The sequence below is a fragment of the Bos javanicus genome, chromosome 3, assembly GCF_032452875.1.
Source record: "Bos javanicus breed banteng chromosome 3, ARS-OSU_banteng_1.0, whole genome shotgun sequence".
Classification (NCBI taxonomy): domain Eukaryota; kingdom Metazoa; phylum Chordata; class Mammalia; order Artiodactyla; family Bovidae; genus Bos; species Bos javanicus.
The window spans coordinates 113,255,321-113,272,646 of NC_083870.1; the positions used below are offsets into that span (position 1 = coordinate 113,255,321).

Below are 17,326 nucleotides of genomic sequence, written 5' to 3' on the forward strand. Positions count from 1 at the left end.
GTGGCCACTGCTGAGTTTTCCACATTTCCTGACACATTGAGTGCAGCACTTTAGTAGCATCATCTTTTAGGATTTGAAATAGCTCAGCTGGAATTCCATCACCTCCACTAGCTTTGTTTGTAGTGATGCTTCCTAAGGCCCACTTGACTTCACACTCCACGCTGTCTGGCTCTAGGTAAGTGACCACACCATCATGGGTTTGGTCATTAAGACTTTTTTTGTATTCTTGCCACCTCTTCTTAATCTCTTCTGCTTCTGTTAGGTCGTTACTGTTTCTGTCCTTTATTGTGCCCATCCTCGCACAAAATGTTCTCTTTATGTCTCCAATTTTCTTGAAGAGATCTCTCTTTCTCATTCTGTGGTTTTCCTTTATTTCTTTGCAATGTTTACTTAAGAAGGCCTTAGGTCTCCTTGCTATTCTCTGGAACTTTGGATTCATTTGGATATATCTTTCCTTTTCTCCCTTGCCTTTTGCTTCTCTTTTCTCAGCTATTTGTAAGGCCTCCTCAGACAATCACTGTGCCTTCTTGCGTTTCTTTTTGAGATGATTTTGGTCACTGCCTCCTGCAGAGTGTTACAAACCTGCGTCCATAGTTCTTCAGGCACTCTGTCTACCAGATCTAATCCCTTGAATCTGTTCATCACCTCCACTGTAAATTCATAAGGAATTTGATTTAGGTCATATCTGAACGACCTAGTGGTTTTCCCTACTTTCTTCAGTTTAAGCCTGAGTTTTGCAATGAGGAGTTCATGATCTGAGCCACAGTCAGCTCCCGGTCTTGTTTTTGCTGACTGTATAGAGATTCTCTATCTTTGGCTGCAAAGAATATAATCATTCTGATTTTGGTATTGACCATCTGGTGATGTCCACGTGTAGAGTCTTCTCTTGTGTTGTTGGAAGAGGGTGTTTGCTATGACCAGTGCGTTCTCTTGGCAAAGCTCTGTTAGCTTTTGTCCTGCTTCATTTTATACTCCAAGGTCATCTTGCCTATTACTCCAGGTATCCTCTTGACTTCTTTTGCATCCTAGTCCCCTATGATGAAAAGAACATCTCTTTTTGGTGTTAGTTCTAGAAGGTCTTGGAGGTCTTTGTTGAACCGTTCAACTTCAGGTTCTTTGGCATTACAGTTGGGAGATAGACTTGGATTACTGTGATACTGAATGGTTTGCCTTGGAAATGAACTGAGTTCATTCTGTCGTTTTTGAGATTGCACCCAAGTACTGCATTTCGGACTCCTGTTGACTATCGGGCTATTGCATTTCTTCTAACAGATTCTTGCCCACAGTAGTAGATATAATGGTCATCTGAATTAAATTCACCCAATCCCATCCATTTTAGTTCACTGATTCATAAGAATGTTGATGTTCACTCTGCCATCTCCTGCTTGACCACTTCCAGTTCACCTTGATTCATTGATGTGACATTCCAGGTTCCAATGCAGTAATGTTCTTTAGAACATCGGACTTTACTTTCACCACCAGACCCATCCAGAACTGAGCATCATTTCCACTTTGGCCCAGCCACTTCATTCTTTCTGGAGCTATGGTAATTGCCCTCTACTCTTCCGCAGTACATATTGGACACCTTCCTACCTGGGAGACTCATTCTTCTAAGATCAAAACTGAGTCTCTTTGATTACGTTTTATTTTAGGAATGAATGACCTTATAGTACTCAAAATGGGATGGCATTGAAACAGGAGAGGGGAGTTAGTGAACCCTCTCGCAGATGTCTGAACTGAGGCATAGCCCACTCGCCACATTTTGATACTCAGTTCAATATACATGTACTTTTGACAAGACGCGGTCAGAGAACAGGCTGCAGGGCTCTGTAGGGAGCATGTTGCCGGGCTTCCTTAGTGGGGCGCACGTGTGCTCACGGTCCAGCGGAGGCAGCACGGTCCCGCCTGTGTCTGCTTCGTTTCCTCTGAGCCGCGCCATAGCCCTGTGCTGTTAGGCAGCTGGGCGTCACCCCTGTGTGAGAGGTGGAAACTCAAAGACGCTTCTTGATTTGTGTGGGTGATTTACGTGGACAGAGTGGTGAACTAGGACCTGAGCTTGGGTGAATTGCTGAAACTTAACAATAAAATGATAAGAACAGAGATTTGGTGATGAAAAAAAAGTATCTACACAGTCTGTTTCAATTATACCTTGGAGATAAATACAAATAGCTCTAGAAATACTTTTATTTTACTCCTTGCTCAGTAAAAATACCTATAAGAAAATTAGAGATACCAGCTATTAGTAGAAGTATTACCTTTTTGCTGTCGAAGAGGAAGTGAACACTAATCAGAATTAATACTGACATAATTTGTGCCGGAGCACAAACTGTGTTAGTAAAATGAGAGTTTCTACTAAATCTACAGAAATAACATAGAGCATCTGGCAGCATTTTTTTTATAGTTTTCAGGAACAAATATCAGTCATGTTCTAACTAATTATAGGACCTTTCCTCCACAGATGGCTTACTTGGTGTATAATTTTCTCCCTCTTTGCTAATATTTACTGAATCTTGGAAGAGACCAAGTCCAAAAGGCCTTTCATGAAATAAGACGATCTTTGGTCTTTTGAGCTCTGTCTCTTGGTAGACTGGCACTTAGTGATCATTTCTGAGGTTTTGGCACTTTGTCACCTGCCAGACAGAGCAATGTTTTAGGCATGAGCCACGGAGATATTTTTTAGAATTTGCAGTAGTATTTTTGTCTGTAAAGATCTAATCTAAATAAAGTCTTTAATTAGTAGGTGTTGACCTTTTTTAGACTCATGAAAATCTAATGAAAGCTAGAATCCAGGAAAAGGCATTAAATGTGCTGTATTTTGCAAATTAATTCAGGGATTTACTCACCAGCTTAATAGTGCTGGCCATAAATGTATTTGACATCTCCAAATCCACATTTATGTCATTTTTATTAGCATTCAGAAGTCCTGAAAGAAAAGGCTGTCCATTGAAATGTATACTATTCTGTGCTCCTATCTTATGAATTTGATTTGAATGGTTCCGTAACTATTTCCCTAGCTTCTCTATCTAGGTTATCCTTAAGATACCTTTTAAAGAAGGAATTTAATCACAGCATCATTGGGATTTACCCTTTGATCTGTAAAGTTGCCCTCAGGGTGGCCAGAGTCTGAAAGCAGAGTCCAGGGATGAGTGGCTGGGCCTGGGGGTGAGATGGGCTTCAGGAGAGCACTGGCAGGCGATTGGTTCGCTGGAACCTTGCTTCACATAGGTAGAGTGGACAGATAAATTCCAGAAACTCCAAACTAGTTTTACTGGAAATCTAATGACTAGCCAGTTTATATAACTACAAGTAAAACTGTTTTTCGTACTTGGGTTCTGAAATTTTAATGGTCAGTTTCCATTAAAGTGATAGTTAAATTGACAGAGATGTGTTTATGTAAATTAAATAGCTAAATAAACTCTAGGTCAGTTGACATGTTTTTAAATCCCTGCACTTTTATGAAGGGAATTGATGACACTAAATTTCTTAAAAAGAGCAGTGTAAGAGCCAACCGGAAAATGCTGGGCTCCCCCCCCTCTTGTGCGTTCGTTGCTTTGGGGACTGGTCAGCCGAACATGCCCGTCTCATTGTGCTGTTTGTCCTGCTACTTGATTCTGTAAATATTCGGGGAAGTTGCTTTTGACCATGTAATTAGCTTCCCTTGTGTTTCAAGTGCCTCGTTTTAATTGGTATGTTGGCATCTTTGTTTTTATGCAGACAAATGTGAGTTCAAGGGCTCCCTGTCTGGCAGTAATGCAGGAATTACAAGCATTGAATTTGATAGTGCTGTAAGTACCTAATATCCATGGAAATGGGTGAGTTGAGAGGTGTTTAGAAACCACTTTTGACATCTGGTTCTTGAAATTTAAAAATAACCTACCTGGTTTCTCTGCTGTTTTCTATCTTAATGTTAGAGAAGGATGCCAATAGGTTAAAAATTCAGTGCTGATCACGAGTAGGTTGAAGATGGGTAGGGGAGACAGGTCTTGGTAACCCGGTTGGTCAGCATCTCTCCAGACTCGATAAGGCTCTGGTTTGGGCCGAGTCGGTGCAGGTGGAAAGGAGAGGGTCTACAGCTGGGGGACAGTGGGGAGGTGAGGCTGGGGAGTCGGCGCCTCTGGGCTCGTGGACTTGGGCAGGTGTAGAGAATTAGTACTTGATCTTACCGAAGTGGGGTGGAAGTGAGCACAGGGGGGTGAGTTCCATTTTGAGCTGGAGGTGTAATATCTACAGCCATCAGGCGAGGTTGAGCAGGCTCAGGAAAGAGGCCTGAAGTTAACGGGATTGATTAGTTAACAGAATTCTGGTTATGACGGTATTCAGATCAGGTATGTAGTTTTAGTCATCTAAACAGTCTTGAGTTTGGTATGAGGAAATTTGTATCATGTGAACTAAAGTTCTCTGTTTTTCCTTCTCCCCTTCTTTCCTGTAGGGATCTTACCTCTTAGCAGCTTCAAATGATTTTGCAAGCCGCATCTGGACCGTGGATGACTACCGGTTACGGGTAAGACCCAGTTAAGAAAGAAACTACAGCCTCCAGGCTTCCTGTGGGTGCGTATCAGTCACAAAATGTAGGAAATGGCAGGGTGATGCGTTAGGAGAATTTGTGTTGTCTGACCATCAGACTTGATTCCCCTTGCCCTTTCCTCGTTAGGGAAATTGATGTTTCCACTTCACGTTCTTTGTCCAGTAGTCAGCTTTGAAATATTCGTGATAGGAAGCCATCACATTTCCATGAAAGACTTTGGATACTCCTGTTCATAAGAGCTAAGGTTTTTAGGTAGGTGTCAGTGTTAGCTTAACTTCAGCTATTTTAGCACCAGCGTGTGAAAGGTTGTTGTTGAATCATGCGAATACACCAGGATTCTTGGCCCCCGGAGGAGAAGAATTCAATCCGGGGCCAGAGATGAGGCTTGATCGCTCAGAGCTTTTGTGTAATAAAGTTTTATTAAAGTATAAAGGAGATAGAGAAAGCTTCTGACATAGGCATCAGAAGGGGGCAGAAAGAGTACCCCCCTGCTAGTCTTTAGCTGGATGTTATATAGTCACTAGCAGTCTGTTAATGAAAGAAAGGAATGTCTTAAAATTCAGAATGGCACCAGGCCCCTCACCCATAAGATGCATTTTGGGATAATCTTGGCACCAAATGGTTTATCCTGGGCCATAAAACGATTAACTTGAATCTTGAAGAAAGGCAGACCACCATACAAATAGTTTCATTTACATAGATTAGGGGAACAATATCCATACTGGTTTGTCAAGTAGGTTCTGGGCCAAGAGGCGGAACCGACTTGGAGACAGAGTTTGGGGTAAAGGCATAGTACATTAGCATAGCTTAAGACGGACATTTCCATAAGAAAAAGGCATTGGTTATCTCTAGGCTCGAGAATAGCTAACTTCAGGTGAAACCAGGTGTCATTATAGCAACACAGTATTTTAAGAGAAACCTCCCTTTAAATTTGTATAGAGAAGGAAAAAATATTGCTAGTTTGTTTCCTCCTGCCGCTTAAGAGAGATAAAAATGTCTGACACTTGCAGGCTGTTTCCTCCATTTGGAGACCCCTGGCCTTCCTGCCTGTTACCCTCTCATGTGTAAGCTGTGTTTCTTAAGGACCCCAAGACTTAATCACCTCACAAAGTAGAGCTGGAAAGTAGGCTATGGAGAAGTTTTTTGGGTGCAGTTATGATAGAGTTAAAACACCTCACATGAAGCCAGGAGGACGATGTACAGGAAATCAAGAACTGTGGGTTCAGATGTTGAAGAAATCTGCAGTCTGAACCCACACTTGCCAAGAAGTCTCTTAGATTCTAAAACAAAGACAGAAATTTAATGGTTATATCCCTTTTGTTCTAGTTGCTGCTAAGTCACTTTGGTCCTGTCCGACTCTGTGCGACCCCAGAGACGGCAGCCCACCAGGCTCCCCTGTCCCTGGGATTCTCCAGGCAAGAACACTGGAGTGGGTTGCCATTTCCTTCTCCAGTGCATGAAAGTGAAAAGTGAAAGTGAAGTCGCTCAGTCGTGTCCGACTCTTAGCAACCCCATGGACTGCAGCCTACCAGGCTCCTCCATCCATGGGATTTTCCAGGCAAGAGTACTGGAGTGGGGTGCCATTGCCTTCTCCATTGTTCTAGTTAGAAGACATACATTAATTTAAAGACAGGTTTTTCTCCTTAAGCTTGAAGCAACCTTCGCATGAGCTTATTAAATAAAGGCTACAGAAAGATGAGGTGGAGGATTTGCTTGACACTGATAAGCATTTTACCCCTCCAGAAAAACTTGACACAAACCTGAACTCACATGAAAAGCAAAAGCATGATGTGAAGATGAACTTTGTAGAGATAATCTACAGGGAGGTGGGGAGCTGCAATACAGTGGTCTGTGATGTGTTTCCAATGGCGTGAGGCTGGTGCAGGGACGGAGCCAGAAGAATGGCTAGAAATCCACTGCTCAGTCACCCCTGGTCTTTCCATTTCCTTCAGGGAACTGTATGGAAAATAGCCAGTGTTAGGTGCTAGCTAGGAAGATCCCCTGGAGGAGGGCACGGCAACCCACTCTGGTATTCCTGCCTGGACAGTCCCCGTGGGCAGAGCTTGGTGGGCTATAGTCCTCGGGGTTGCAAAGAGTCGGACATGACCGAGCAACTAAAGCATGGCATAGCACAGGTGCTAGCTCACACATACAGGGTTGTAATTCCTGATTCTTAGTTGAGAGACGATCCGCGTGCAAAGCACGAGGTGTGAGGATGACAGAGACGGCTGTCTAATGGCAGCTAAAGAGCCTGTTCTGGAGAAACGGGGGTGGGTGGACTGCTGGACGCCTGTGGGCAGGGCTGGATGCCAGGGGAGGGACTGCTGGATGCCTGTGGGCGGGGCTGGGCGCCAGTAGGGGGACTGATGGACGCCTGTGGGCGGGGCTGGGCGCCAGCAGGGGGACTGATGGACGCCTGTGAGCGGGGCTGGACACCAGTGGGGGTATTGCTGGACGCCTGTGGGTGGAGCTGGACGCCGGGGGTTGGGGCAGGGGGCGCTGCTGCACGCCTGTGGGCAGGGCTGGGCGTCAGGGGGGGCTGCTGGGCACCTGTGGGTGGGGCTAGGCGCCTCTGAGGTCCCAGTGCACGTCTGTTCAAAGGCTCAGATGCGTTTCCAGTTGAGGCCCGACGGTCCTGCATCCTCAGCCGGGAAGGCTGGTCTGGCCTGCTCTGGTAGTGTCACGGTCAGTCCTGGGGCATGCCTTCTCTAGGTAACCACCAGTTACTTGGTGGAAATTTATGGTGGGGTTGGTTACTTCTGCAGGCATTAATTTGCCTAAAGGAGAGGGCATTTACCTGGGTACCTTCTGTGTGTTAGACCCAGTAGTCAAATGTGTTATGTGCATTGTTGCTATTGTTCCGTCACCCAGTCGTGTCCGACTCTTTGCAACCCCATGGGCTGCAGCATGCCAGGCCTCCCTGTCCCTCACCACCTCCCAGGGTTTGTTCATTTGATCAGTGATGCTATCCAGCCATCTCATCCTCTGATGCCCTCTTTTCCTTCTGCCCTCAGTCTTTCCCAGCATCGGGGACTTTTCCAGCGAGTCACCTGTACGCATCAGATGACCAAAATACTGGAGCTTCAGCTTCAGCATCAGTCCTTCCAGTGAATATTCAGGGTTGATCTCCCTTAAGATTGACTGGTTTGATCTCCTTGCTGTCCAAGGGACTCTCAGGAGTCTCCTCCAGCACCACAGTTTGAAGGCATCAATTCTCTGGTGTTCTGCCTTCTTTACGGTCAGCTCTCACGACCGTACGTGACCACTGGGAAGACCATAGCCTTGATTATATAGACCTTTATCGACAGATTAGTCTCTGCTTTTCAGCACACTGTCTAGGTTTGTCATCGCTTTCCTGCCAAGAGGCAGTCTTCTAATTTCATGGCTGCAGTCACAGTCCTTAGTGATTTTGGAGCCTAAGAAGAGGAAATCTGTCACTACCTTTTCCCCTTCTATTTGTCATGCAGTAATGGGACTGGATGTGATGATCTTAATTTTTGTTAATATTTAGTCTTAAACCAGCTCCTTCACCCCGATCAAGAGGCTCTTTAGTTCCTCTTTGCTTTCTGCCATTAGAGTGCTATCATCTGCATATCTGAGGTTGCTGTTTTTCCCGCCTGTCTTGATTCCGCCTTGTAACTCACCGAGCCCGGCATGTCTCATGATGTGCTCAGCGTATAGGTTAAACAAACAGGTGACAGCAGACAGCCCAGTCGTACTCGTTTCTCGATTTTGAACCAGTCGGTTGTTCCATACAGGGTTCTAACAGTTGCTTCTTGACCTCCTTACGGGTTTCTCAGGAGACAGGTAAGATAGTCTGGTATTCCTTTTCTCTGAGAGCTTTCTATAGTTTGTCATGATCTTCACAAAGGCTTTCGCGTAGTCAATGAAACAGATAGATATTTTTCTGAAATTTCCTTACTTTCTGTATAATCCAGTGAATGTTGGCAATTTGACCTCTAGTTCCTGTTCCTTTTCTGAACCCAGCTTGGACGTCTGGCTGAAGCCTAGCATGCAAGATTTTACTTACTAGCATGACCTTAATAGCATGGGAGGTGAGTGCGGTTGTACAATGGTTAGCACATTCTTTGGTACTACCCTTCTTGGGAATTGGGTTGAGGACTGACCTTCTCTAGTCCTGTGGCCACTGCTGGGTCTTCGAGATTTGCTAACATAATGAGTGCAAAAACTTGATGGCATCATCCTTTAGGAATTTGAATAATTCTGCTGGAATTTGATTGCATCCACTGGCTGTATTATGTTATGTACGTTACTGCTTTTAATTCTCAGGAATCCAGGGGAGGTAGGTAGATGGGAAAACCAAGGGTCAGGTAAGCCCACAGAATTGCCTGGGGTCACGCAGTGAACAGAGGAAAAGATGAGACTTGGGAATGAGGCCTGTGCTATTTCCTGTGTTCCATTGGCCTGAATCATTTTCAACTGAGATACAGCAAAACTGTCTAAAGAGTGCAAAGGGACACACAGCCTTCCTTACAGTTTAGGCCCTTCGATGAGTGAAGCAAGGAGTTGGGTGCAGGATGGTATTTGCAGCTGGTAGAAGAGTTCTGAACAGGTAGGTGTAAGTTTTTGGGTCTGAAATTAGGAGGAGACCTGGAGGTGGAGTGAGCTGGTTTGCAGAGGTGGGCAAGTCTCGCTGGAGGAGCTGCTGGAGCCCCGAGCTGGGTGCTGACGAGCTGGGGGCTGGTGCCAGGCCTTGTAGCCGCCTGTGCTGGACCAGGGCTCACAGCCATGCCTGCTCACTCGGTAAATGTATGACGGAGGTCAGGAGGCCTTTTTAGCAGGTTCCTATGCCCGCAGAAACCACATGAAACCCTTACCAGGGCCCAGGAAGTAAGTAGGCTCCTTGTCCAGGAGGCTCTGGCTTCTTTAGTTTGCAGAGGATGTTAGCGGGCTTGAATGGGCATCCGTGTTCTGAAACACGAGATCCAAGCCCTGGTCAGCGTCTCCTCAGCTCGTATGCTGAGGGGTGGTGTTGGGCGAGACCAGAAGGCCGGGGAGGCTGGGCAAGTGCTTGCTTTAAATCCCATCAGGAAAGGTAGCCTAGAAACAGCCTGGCACTGAAGGGGTCCCTTGCAGAGGACGCCTTTCACGGCGGGGTGTTTGCAACTGCCGAAAAAATCTTAAAGTGAAGTTGCTCAGTCGTGTCCGACTCTGTGACCCCATGGACTGTAGCCCACCAGGCTCCTCCGTCCACGGGGATTCTCCAGGCAAGAATACTGGACAGGGTTGCCATTTCCTACTCCAGGGGATCTTCCCAACCCAGGGATCGAACCTGGGTCTCCCGCATTGCAGGCAAATGCTTTACCATCTGAACCTCCAGGAAAGCCAGAAAAAAAACTCAAAAGATGAGTGTAAAACTGAGGAACTGGGTTGAAGAAGCTGCCCTGTCGACTTCTCTAATGCTGATGTGGATAAAGGGCCTCATTGTGGACTGACTCTCAGATGATGGTTTTTATTTCAGAAACCTCCTCATCAAGGTCTGCATTTCTCTGAGGTCACTTGTCTTAGTTGCCGTTGATGGTTACTGCCTGCGTCGTGGGCAGCCCTGCAGCACGGGGCAGGCCGTGCAGAGCCTGAGGACAGAGAGCGCTCCGCTGGGAGACTCGGGCTGGTCTGACTTCAGAGCCCGTGTCGGCTCTGAAAGAGGAAGATAAAACCTTGAAGTAGTGTTAGAAGTTAAATGTTAAACTTTTTTTGTGTGGCTGTTTTGGGTCTTTGCTTGAGCTTTCTCCAGTTGCAGCGAGCAAAGACAGCACTTCCTTGTGTGTGGGCTTCTCTTCGTGGTGGATTCTCTTGTTGCGGAGCACAGGCTCTAGGGTGTGGGGGCTCAGTAGTTGGGGCGCACAGGCTTAGTTGCTCTCCAGCATGTGGAATCTTCCTAGACCAAGGCTCGAACCCACGTCCCCTGCATTGGCAGGTGGATTTTTATCCACTGTGCTACCAGGGAAGTTCCAGAAATTAAACGTTAGATACTAGTAAGTGTCAAAAATACTGAATGGGTAAAAGAATTGGAAATAAATCTGATCCACTTAAATTAACTTAAAAATCAATTTTTAAGTGAATCACTTCAGTGCAGTTCCATCACTCAGTTGTGTCCGACTCTTTGTGACCCCATGGACTTTAGCAGGCCTCCCTGTTCATCACCAGCTCCTGGAGTTTACTCAGACTCATGTCCATTGAGTCGGTGATGCCATCCAACCGTCTCGTCCTCTGTCGTCCCCTTCTCCTCCCGCTTTCAATCTTTCCCAGCATCAAGGTCTTTTCAAATGAGTCAGCTCTTCGCATCAGGTGGCCAAAGTATTGGAGTTTCAGTTTCAACATCAGTCCTTCCAATGAATTTCAGGACTGATTTCCTTTAGAATGGACTGGTTGGATCTCCTTGCAGGAGCTGCATTCCATACCATTGAGAGCATGGAGATGGAACTAGCTAGCTTCATTGAGGTTTTTCTGACTGGACAAGAACAAGATAAACAGAAATCCAGAGTTTTTAGAAGTAACACATGTGAAAAGCTAGGAAATAAGTCACAAGGAAGCCTTATAATCATAGACGTTCATTGCAGTATCATTTCTGATTGTGAAACTTTTGAAGGGATCTAGGTGTCTGCTGGCCAAGGAAGTTTCAATTAGATTATAATCTCATTACTTGAAGACCTTTTACCTATTATAGACTGTTTGCCTATATTAATTACATTACAAAAACTCTAGAGGGTCAACTGTGTGCGTGTGCACGGGTCACCCTTCTAAGCAGCATGAGGAAGAGATTAGTGTTTTATAGACTTAGAGACCCAGGGTATTCTGGCCAAACAGCGGGACCCCCAGACTGTGTATTTTCAGCTGTCACATGGAAAATTGCTTGTGCTGTGAAGTTAAAAGTGGATTCCCAGGCTATGCGGTTTTGAATGCAGTAGGTTACAAAACTAAAACAACATTGTAAAGCAGTTATACTCCAATGGAGGGAAAAAAGTGTACAGAAACAAGCAAAAATGTAGTGGATAAATATGTAGGGATATTTCCATATTAACATGTAGTTAGGGTCAGCACACGGAGAAGGCAATGGCACCCCACTCCAGTACTCTTGCCTGGAAAAGAGCCTGGAAGGCTGCAGTCCATGGGATCGCTGAGGGTCGGACACGACTGAGCGACTTCACTTTCACTTTTCACTTTCATGCATTGGAGAAGGAAATGGCAACCCACTCCAGTGTTCTTGCCTGGAGAATCCCAGGGACGGGGGAGCCTGGTGAGCTGCTGTTTATGGGGTCACACAGTCAGACACGACTGAAGCAACTTAGCAGGGTCAGCACAATGAGTGCATTGGCATTGCCCACTTAATGAGCAGTGTCTTTTCCTCCCTGTGTGTGTGAAAAGTGATTTAAAATTTTTGGTGAAATAGTTTTTTACTAACAGCTTACATAGCATGAGAAGTACCTGCATGAGTTTTTGGTCTCTCCCCAGGGTTTGTGCAGATTAGATGACATCTACTGAGCATTGCTCAGTAGAGCAGGTTAAATGTACTGTATTTAACATAAGCTTTGTTGCTAGAGCTTTCTTGATCTTTTCAGAAGGATCAGTAGGGAGTTGTCACACAGCCTCAGCGTGGCTGCCACCTGGCTGGCCGCGACTGTAGGATGCTGTTCCAGCTTCAGAGGTTTAAACGTGAGAGGAAGGAGTCGTGGAGTCCGGGCAGACTTCCCTTTCTAAAAGGGGAAGCACATGCCGCCCTGAGTTTTCTGCTCCTGTGATAGTGTGCAGTTGTTCTACCGGGCAGAGAGGGAAGGTTGGTTTCTAAAATGTTAACTCTCAACTTTGAGATCTCAGCTCAGGGATTTGGAGTGAAACCCAGGAAGGTAGCAGTTACAGTAAGTATATTAGGGTCTTTCAGAAGCTGCTTTTTGGGGTGGTGAGGATGGTATTCCCTGGCGAACCAGTCACTGCCAAGGGCCCAGGTTCAGTTCCTGGTTGGGGAACTAAAATCCTTCATCAAAAAAAAAAGCCCCTTTAAAAAAAAATTATAAAAAAACACTGGTGAATACCTGAATGCCTTCTGAGCCTCTGAGATTTCCACACGTAAATATGTTGATCCATGTTGAGAAATAGGAAAGGGGCTGACTCCCCAAATCTTTTCCTGGCATCCCTGCCACCCCCAGCGGCTCTCCCCTTGGGCTCCAGTAGTGCAGGGATGGGTAGAGGGCAGCGATCCTCAGTTACGACTCAGTGCTGCGTTCCTTGGCCACTCAGGGGAGATGCCATGGCTGGCACCCCACAGCTGGTCACAAAAAGATGGGATTGTTGGGAATACTGGACTCTGTGGCTGTGGTCTGACGTTTCAGGCTGAGACCTCTGATTGAAAAACTCCTGGAAGTCTAAATTGTTTATTTAAAGAGTCCTATGTTTCCTTTTATAAATTATACCTCCAGTGATCCTGCCTGGTCTGACTTTAAATAGGAAACTGACTTTTTATAATTCAGACTTCCAGAAAATGGCAAGAATAGTACAGACAAGTATCTGTAATAGAGCTTATTTCAAGAAGGTGCTTATCCCCTCCCCCCTTTTTGAAGTTGTGTAATTAGCCTCTATAGAGGATGCAGATTCAGGAAGTTTCTACATGTATTTTTTTTTTAACGCTTAGGAGAAGACAAACGTTATTTTTCTGTAATACACAAGATGAAAGAGGCAGCGTAAATCTAATAATATTAAATAGATACCATTTGTGTATGCATCGTTCTTTTCCATTTCGTCGGCTGATAAGACTAAATGCAGGTATCCTGTTTTTATTTGCGTTCTGTGTGCTGTCTTTAGTAGAGCCTTTACTGAGTACTTCATTATACTTCTTTTATGCGTCCTTTTTTTTTTCAAATTGACCTACCACACTGTTAGTCCCAGATGCACAAAATTGCAGTTCATTATTCCTATACGTTGCCAAACGATCATCACAATACATCCAGCTATCATCTGTCAGCGGAGTCATTGCAGTATTATTAACTGTACTCCCGGGCTGCAGATCCCATCCCTGTGAATCCTTTTGTAACTGGGAGTTTGTACTTCTTAATCTCGCTCATCTTTTTTCTCATACCTCCCACTCCCCCCACAACCATCAGTATGTTCTCTGTATCTGAGTCTGTTTCTGTTTTGTATGGTGTTAAATTTGGTTTTTAGATCCCTCATATAAGTAAAATTGTAAGGTATTCGTGTCTGTCTGACTCATTTCACTTAGCATAATACCATCTAGGTTCCTCCATGTTTTCACAGATGGCAAAATTTCATTCTTTTTTTATGACTCGATACTCCATTGTATATATTTACCGTGTCTTTATTCATTTGTCTACCATTGGGCACTTAACTTGCTTCCGTATCTTAACTGTTGTGATTAATGCTGCAGTGAAAATAGGGGTGCATGTATCTTTTCAAATTAGTGGTTTTGTTTTCTTTGGAAAAAGTACCCAGAAATAGAATTGGTGGGTCATATGGGGTTTCAGTTTTTTTAATTTTTGGAGGGCTTTTTCGTACAGTTTTCTTAGTGGCTACACCAGCTTACATTTCTCATATATCTGTTGGCCATCTGGTGTGTGTTTTTTTGGAAAAATGTCTGTTTGGGTCCTCTGCCTGCTCTTCCCTTATTCTGAGGATGTGGTCATGTGAAGTTCTAGTGGTGTTGGATTTTTTATTTTTCTATTACCTTTTTTTTTTTTTTTTAACTTTTATTTATGATGGGAGATTCATCTCTTCTTCTTGATACCTCATCCGTGGGAAGTACCCAGAAACAGGCTTCCTGGGTGTTTCCCTGAGCCGCTTGTCCTTCTGTCTCAGTTCTCCTGACTGAACCTCAGGGTGTTTGGAGGCACTGGCTCCCGGCAGTTGGCCCCTGACTCCCAGTGCTGCGCCCAGAGGCTCACCCTGGCTGTTCTGTCTCCTAGCACACGCTCACGGGACACAGTGGCAAAGTGCTGTCTGCCAAGTTCCTGCTGGACAACGCGCGCATCGTTTCTGGAAGTCACGACCGGACCCTCAAACTCTGGGATCTACGCAGCAAAGTCTGTGAGGAAATTCAGTCTCTGTGTCTGTGAACGATTCGATACTAATCGCGGAGCCATTTGTTTCTGTGTTAAAGCCTGCATCTAGTGTGATACACTTTGAATTTCGAGTCTGGTCTCATGTTGGGTGGCGATGATGTAGGGACTGTTTTTCAAGTTTGAAGCTTCGTTTAAATAAATGGTTCTGATGACCTAAGTAAGGGTGAGAGGGCAGCGGTGCTCGGTGCGCAGCCACGGAGGGGTCTCTGCTTGACTGCTCATGTTCGGTTTTCTTTCAGGCATAAAGACGGTATTTGCGGGATCCAGCTGCAATGACATTGTCTGCACAGAGCAGTGTGTGATGAGCGGGCATTTTGACAAGAAAATTCGTTTCTGGGACATCCGGTAAAACACCCACGAGCCTGGTGGGGAGGCAGATGAGAGGGCAGAACTGTGATGGTGTCTCGTGTGTGGGTTGTGCTTCTGCCCTGGAAATGGCAGAGATGGGCTGCAGTCGACATTATCTTCCCCGTTGGATAGTCTTTACCCTGAAGTAGAACGTCACAGTCGTCACGCCCTGTGTCCTCACTAGTCACTTTGCTGGCTGCTAGGTAAACAGGTGAACAACTAGGTTGTCAGGTAGATTCAAGTGTAACTGGGGAGACCGCCATACAAGTCTGCAGGGTGTGCTGAAGCAGAGCTGGGCACCGCTGTCCAAGGACGTTAAAGACTGTCTCTCAAGATGAGTCTAGAGAAGAGCCCCAGAGGGCAGCGAGTCAGGCGAGGGCAGACGAGACTGACAGGGTGGGTAGGATCGGATTGCCGCAGGCTTTGGACGCCATTGATGAATGACTTGATCTTATAAGCTGTCGGGTGTTTAGCCAGAGATTCCTTTGCTAGAGTCTGGTAGATTACATTGGCAGTTTTAGAGGGTGTCTGAGGAGCAGGGACGTCACTGAAGTCTTGAGGAGCTGAACTCAGGGCAGTAGAGGGCGATGTGGAGCTGGAGTCGGTTCCTGGGAGACTTCAGACGGAGCTCCTTACAGACTAGATGTGGAGAATAAATGACAGATTTAGGGGGAGGATGCAGTGAACATATTCAGAAAAGGGCATTAATTGGCAGCTTCTAATAGAGTATTTGGGAAAACGGAATTTTTGAGAAGTTGGATGGGAGAGAAATTGAGACATCCTCACAGGAGGACTTTGAAGACATGAGAGTGGATTTATCAGAGCTGGTGTGTGAAACGACAGAACGGCAGTGCCCAGGGAGCTGTCAGGAGAGCTGAGTGGCTGGAAATGGAAAGAAAGCTGAGGTCTCGGTGATGGGCCAGGTGTGGGGAGTAAAAGGGGAGGTGTCTAGTCAGGATGAGACTGGGTTGGTTAGAAGTGGGTAACTGGTGATTAGTTTCAGGTGTACTGGTTGGCTGACAGTTGAACTGAAGTATGGAATTATAGAGCTAAACTGGATGTTAAAAGGCTCCTGGTCCATCCCCTAATTTAACAGATGAAGGCCCCGAGTCCTAGGAGGTGGAGCAGCAGCAATAAAGTAAACTCTCTTACTTCATTATGGTTTGGGATAGGAAATCTTTTCATTGAAAGTTTACAACACAATGACCACAGAAGGGTTTGTAGCTCCTTTGGCTGTATCACCAGCAGGGCCCAGTCCAGGATTGCTGTTCACAGGCCTGGCATGGACCGCGGCCCAGAGGAGAACTGGGAGAAAAAAAGGAAGAAGAAGAGGTGGCCAGGTGTCCAGGCTCCGTGTCTAGAGTTGCCAGGATGGGTTGGAAGGCCTGGGAGTTGAACTTTGTACGGCAGGATTCCCGGGAGAGTCCACACTTGTCCATAGAAGGCAGCCCAGACCCACTAAAGCAGATTTACATCTCTTTGGATAAGCTGAAATGATAAAATTGAAGTAATACAAATTAAACAGTAGCCCTACTTAGTTCATACTGATCAGAAGCTCTGATCGGCAATTACTGTATTTCAGAAATGAGCAAGGAAATTAATTCTTACCAGTTTCAGAGTTCTGATACAACTACTTAATAGAATCTGTTGATGGCAAAATTATAAAAGCCGAGGCTGAGGTTGTTTGTGTGAGGTTTGGAGCGCTTCTGCTGTCCTTGAAGAGTAGTACGTTCTCGTTGAATTGACTACCTTTCCTGCTCTATGGCATGCCAATCTGCTTGGAATGGGGAAGTTCTGACCTTTCTGTTACATTTTCTCAGATCTTCCATCTTTTTTGTAGATCAGAGAGTATTGTCCGAGAGATGGAGCTCTTGGGAAAGATCACTGCCCTGGACTTAAATCCAGAAAGAACTGAACTCCTCAGCTGCTCTCGAGATGACCTGCTGAAAATTATAGACCTACGAATAAATGCTGTCAGACAGACATTCAGGTAACTGAAGACACTCTGGTGGGGTTTCCAGAGGCCTGCCTGTGCTCACGCCCTGAGTGGCGTGGACTCTGGGGTAACGGTGTCGTCGTCTGTTTCAGCGCGCCAGGCTTCAAGTGCGGCTCCGACTGGACGAGAGCTGTGTTCAGGTTAGTGGGGAGGCGCGCCTCCTGCCCCAGCCTGCCCACCCCAGCACCGCTCATCTCAGTTTAGAGCAGGGGCCTCCTCCCACTGGAAATGAGCTGAATCTGTACAGTGTCTCCATGCGAGCAAGTGTCCGGGAGCAAACCTGCAAGTTCAGTCCTGGACGTTGCTGTCACTCCCTCTTTCTAAAGCGTCCCTTCTGTGACTGAGAACGTGTGCCATCCCGGAAGCTGC

General features: G+C 45.8%; 1 protein-coding gene and 1 non-coding gene across 5 annotated transcripts in view; both read left to right on the forward strand.

The window, feature by feature from the left end:
• The window catches only part of ATG16L1 (autophagy related 16 like 1), a 44,201-nt gene that overhangs the window by 23,871 nt on the left and 3,004 nt on the right, over window positions 1-17,326 (forward strand). For all 4 annotated transcript variants that reach the window (XM_061412653.1, XM_061412654.1, XM_061412652.1 and 1 more), the window contains 6 exons: window positions 3,715-3,785; window positions 4,430-4,501; window positions 14,458-14,578; window positions 14,853-14,958; window positions 16,802-16,951; window positions 17,050-17,097. In XM_061412653.1, coding sequence (XP_061268637.1) covers window positions 3,715-3,785; window positions 4,430-4,501; window positions 14,458-14,578; window positions 14,853-14,958; window positions 16,802-16,951; window positions 17,050-17,097 — 568 coding nt within the window. The remainder of the gene's footprint in view (window positions 1-3,714; window positions 3,786-4,429; window positions 4,502-14,457; window positions 14,579-14,852; window positions 14,959-16,801; window positions 16,952-17,049; window positions 17,098-17,326) is intronic.
• Window positions 12,622-12,882, forward strand: LOC133245462 (small Cajal body-specific RNA 6). The gene has a single exon (XR_009735719.1). It is a non-coding gene; the product is annotated as a small Cajal body-specific RNA 6 (non-coding RNA).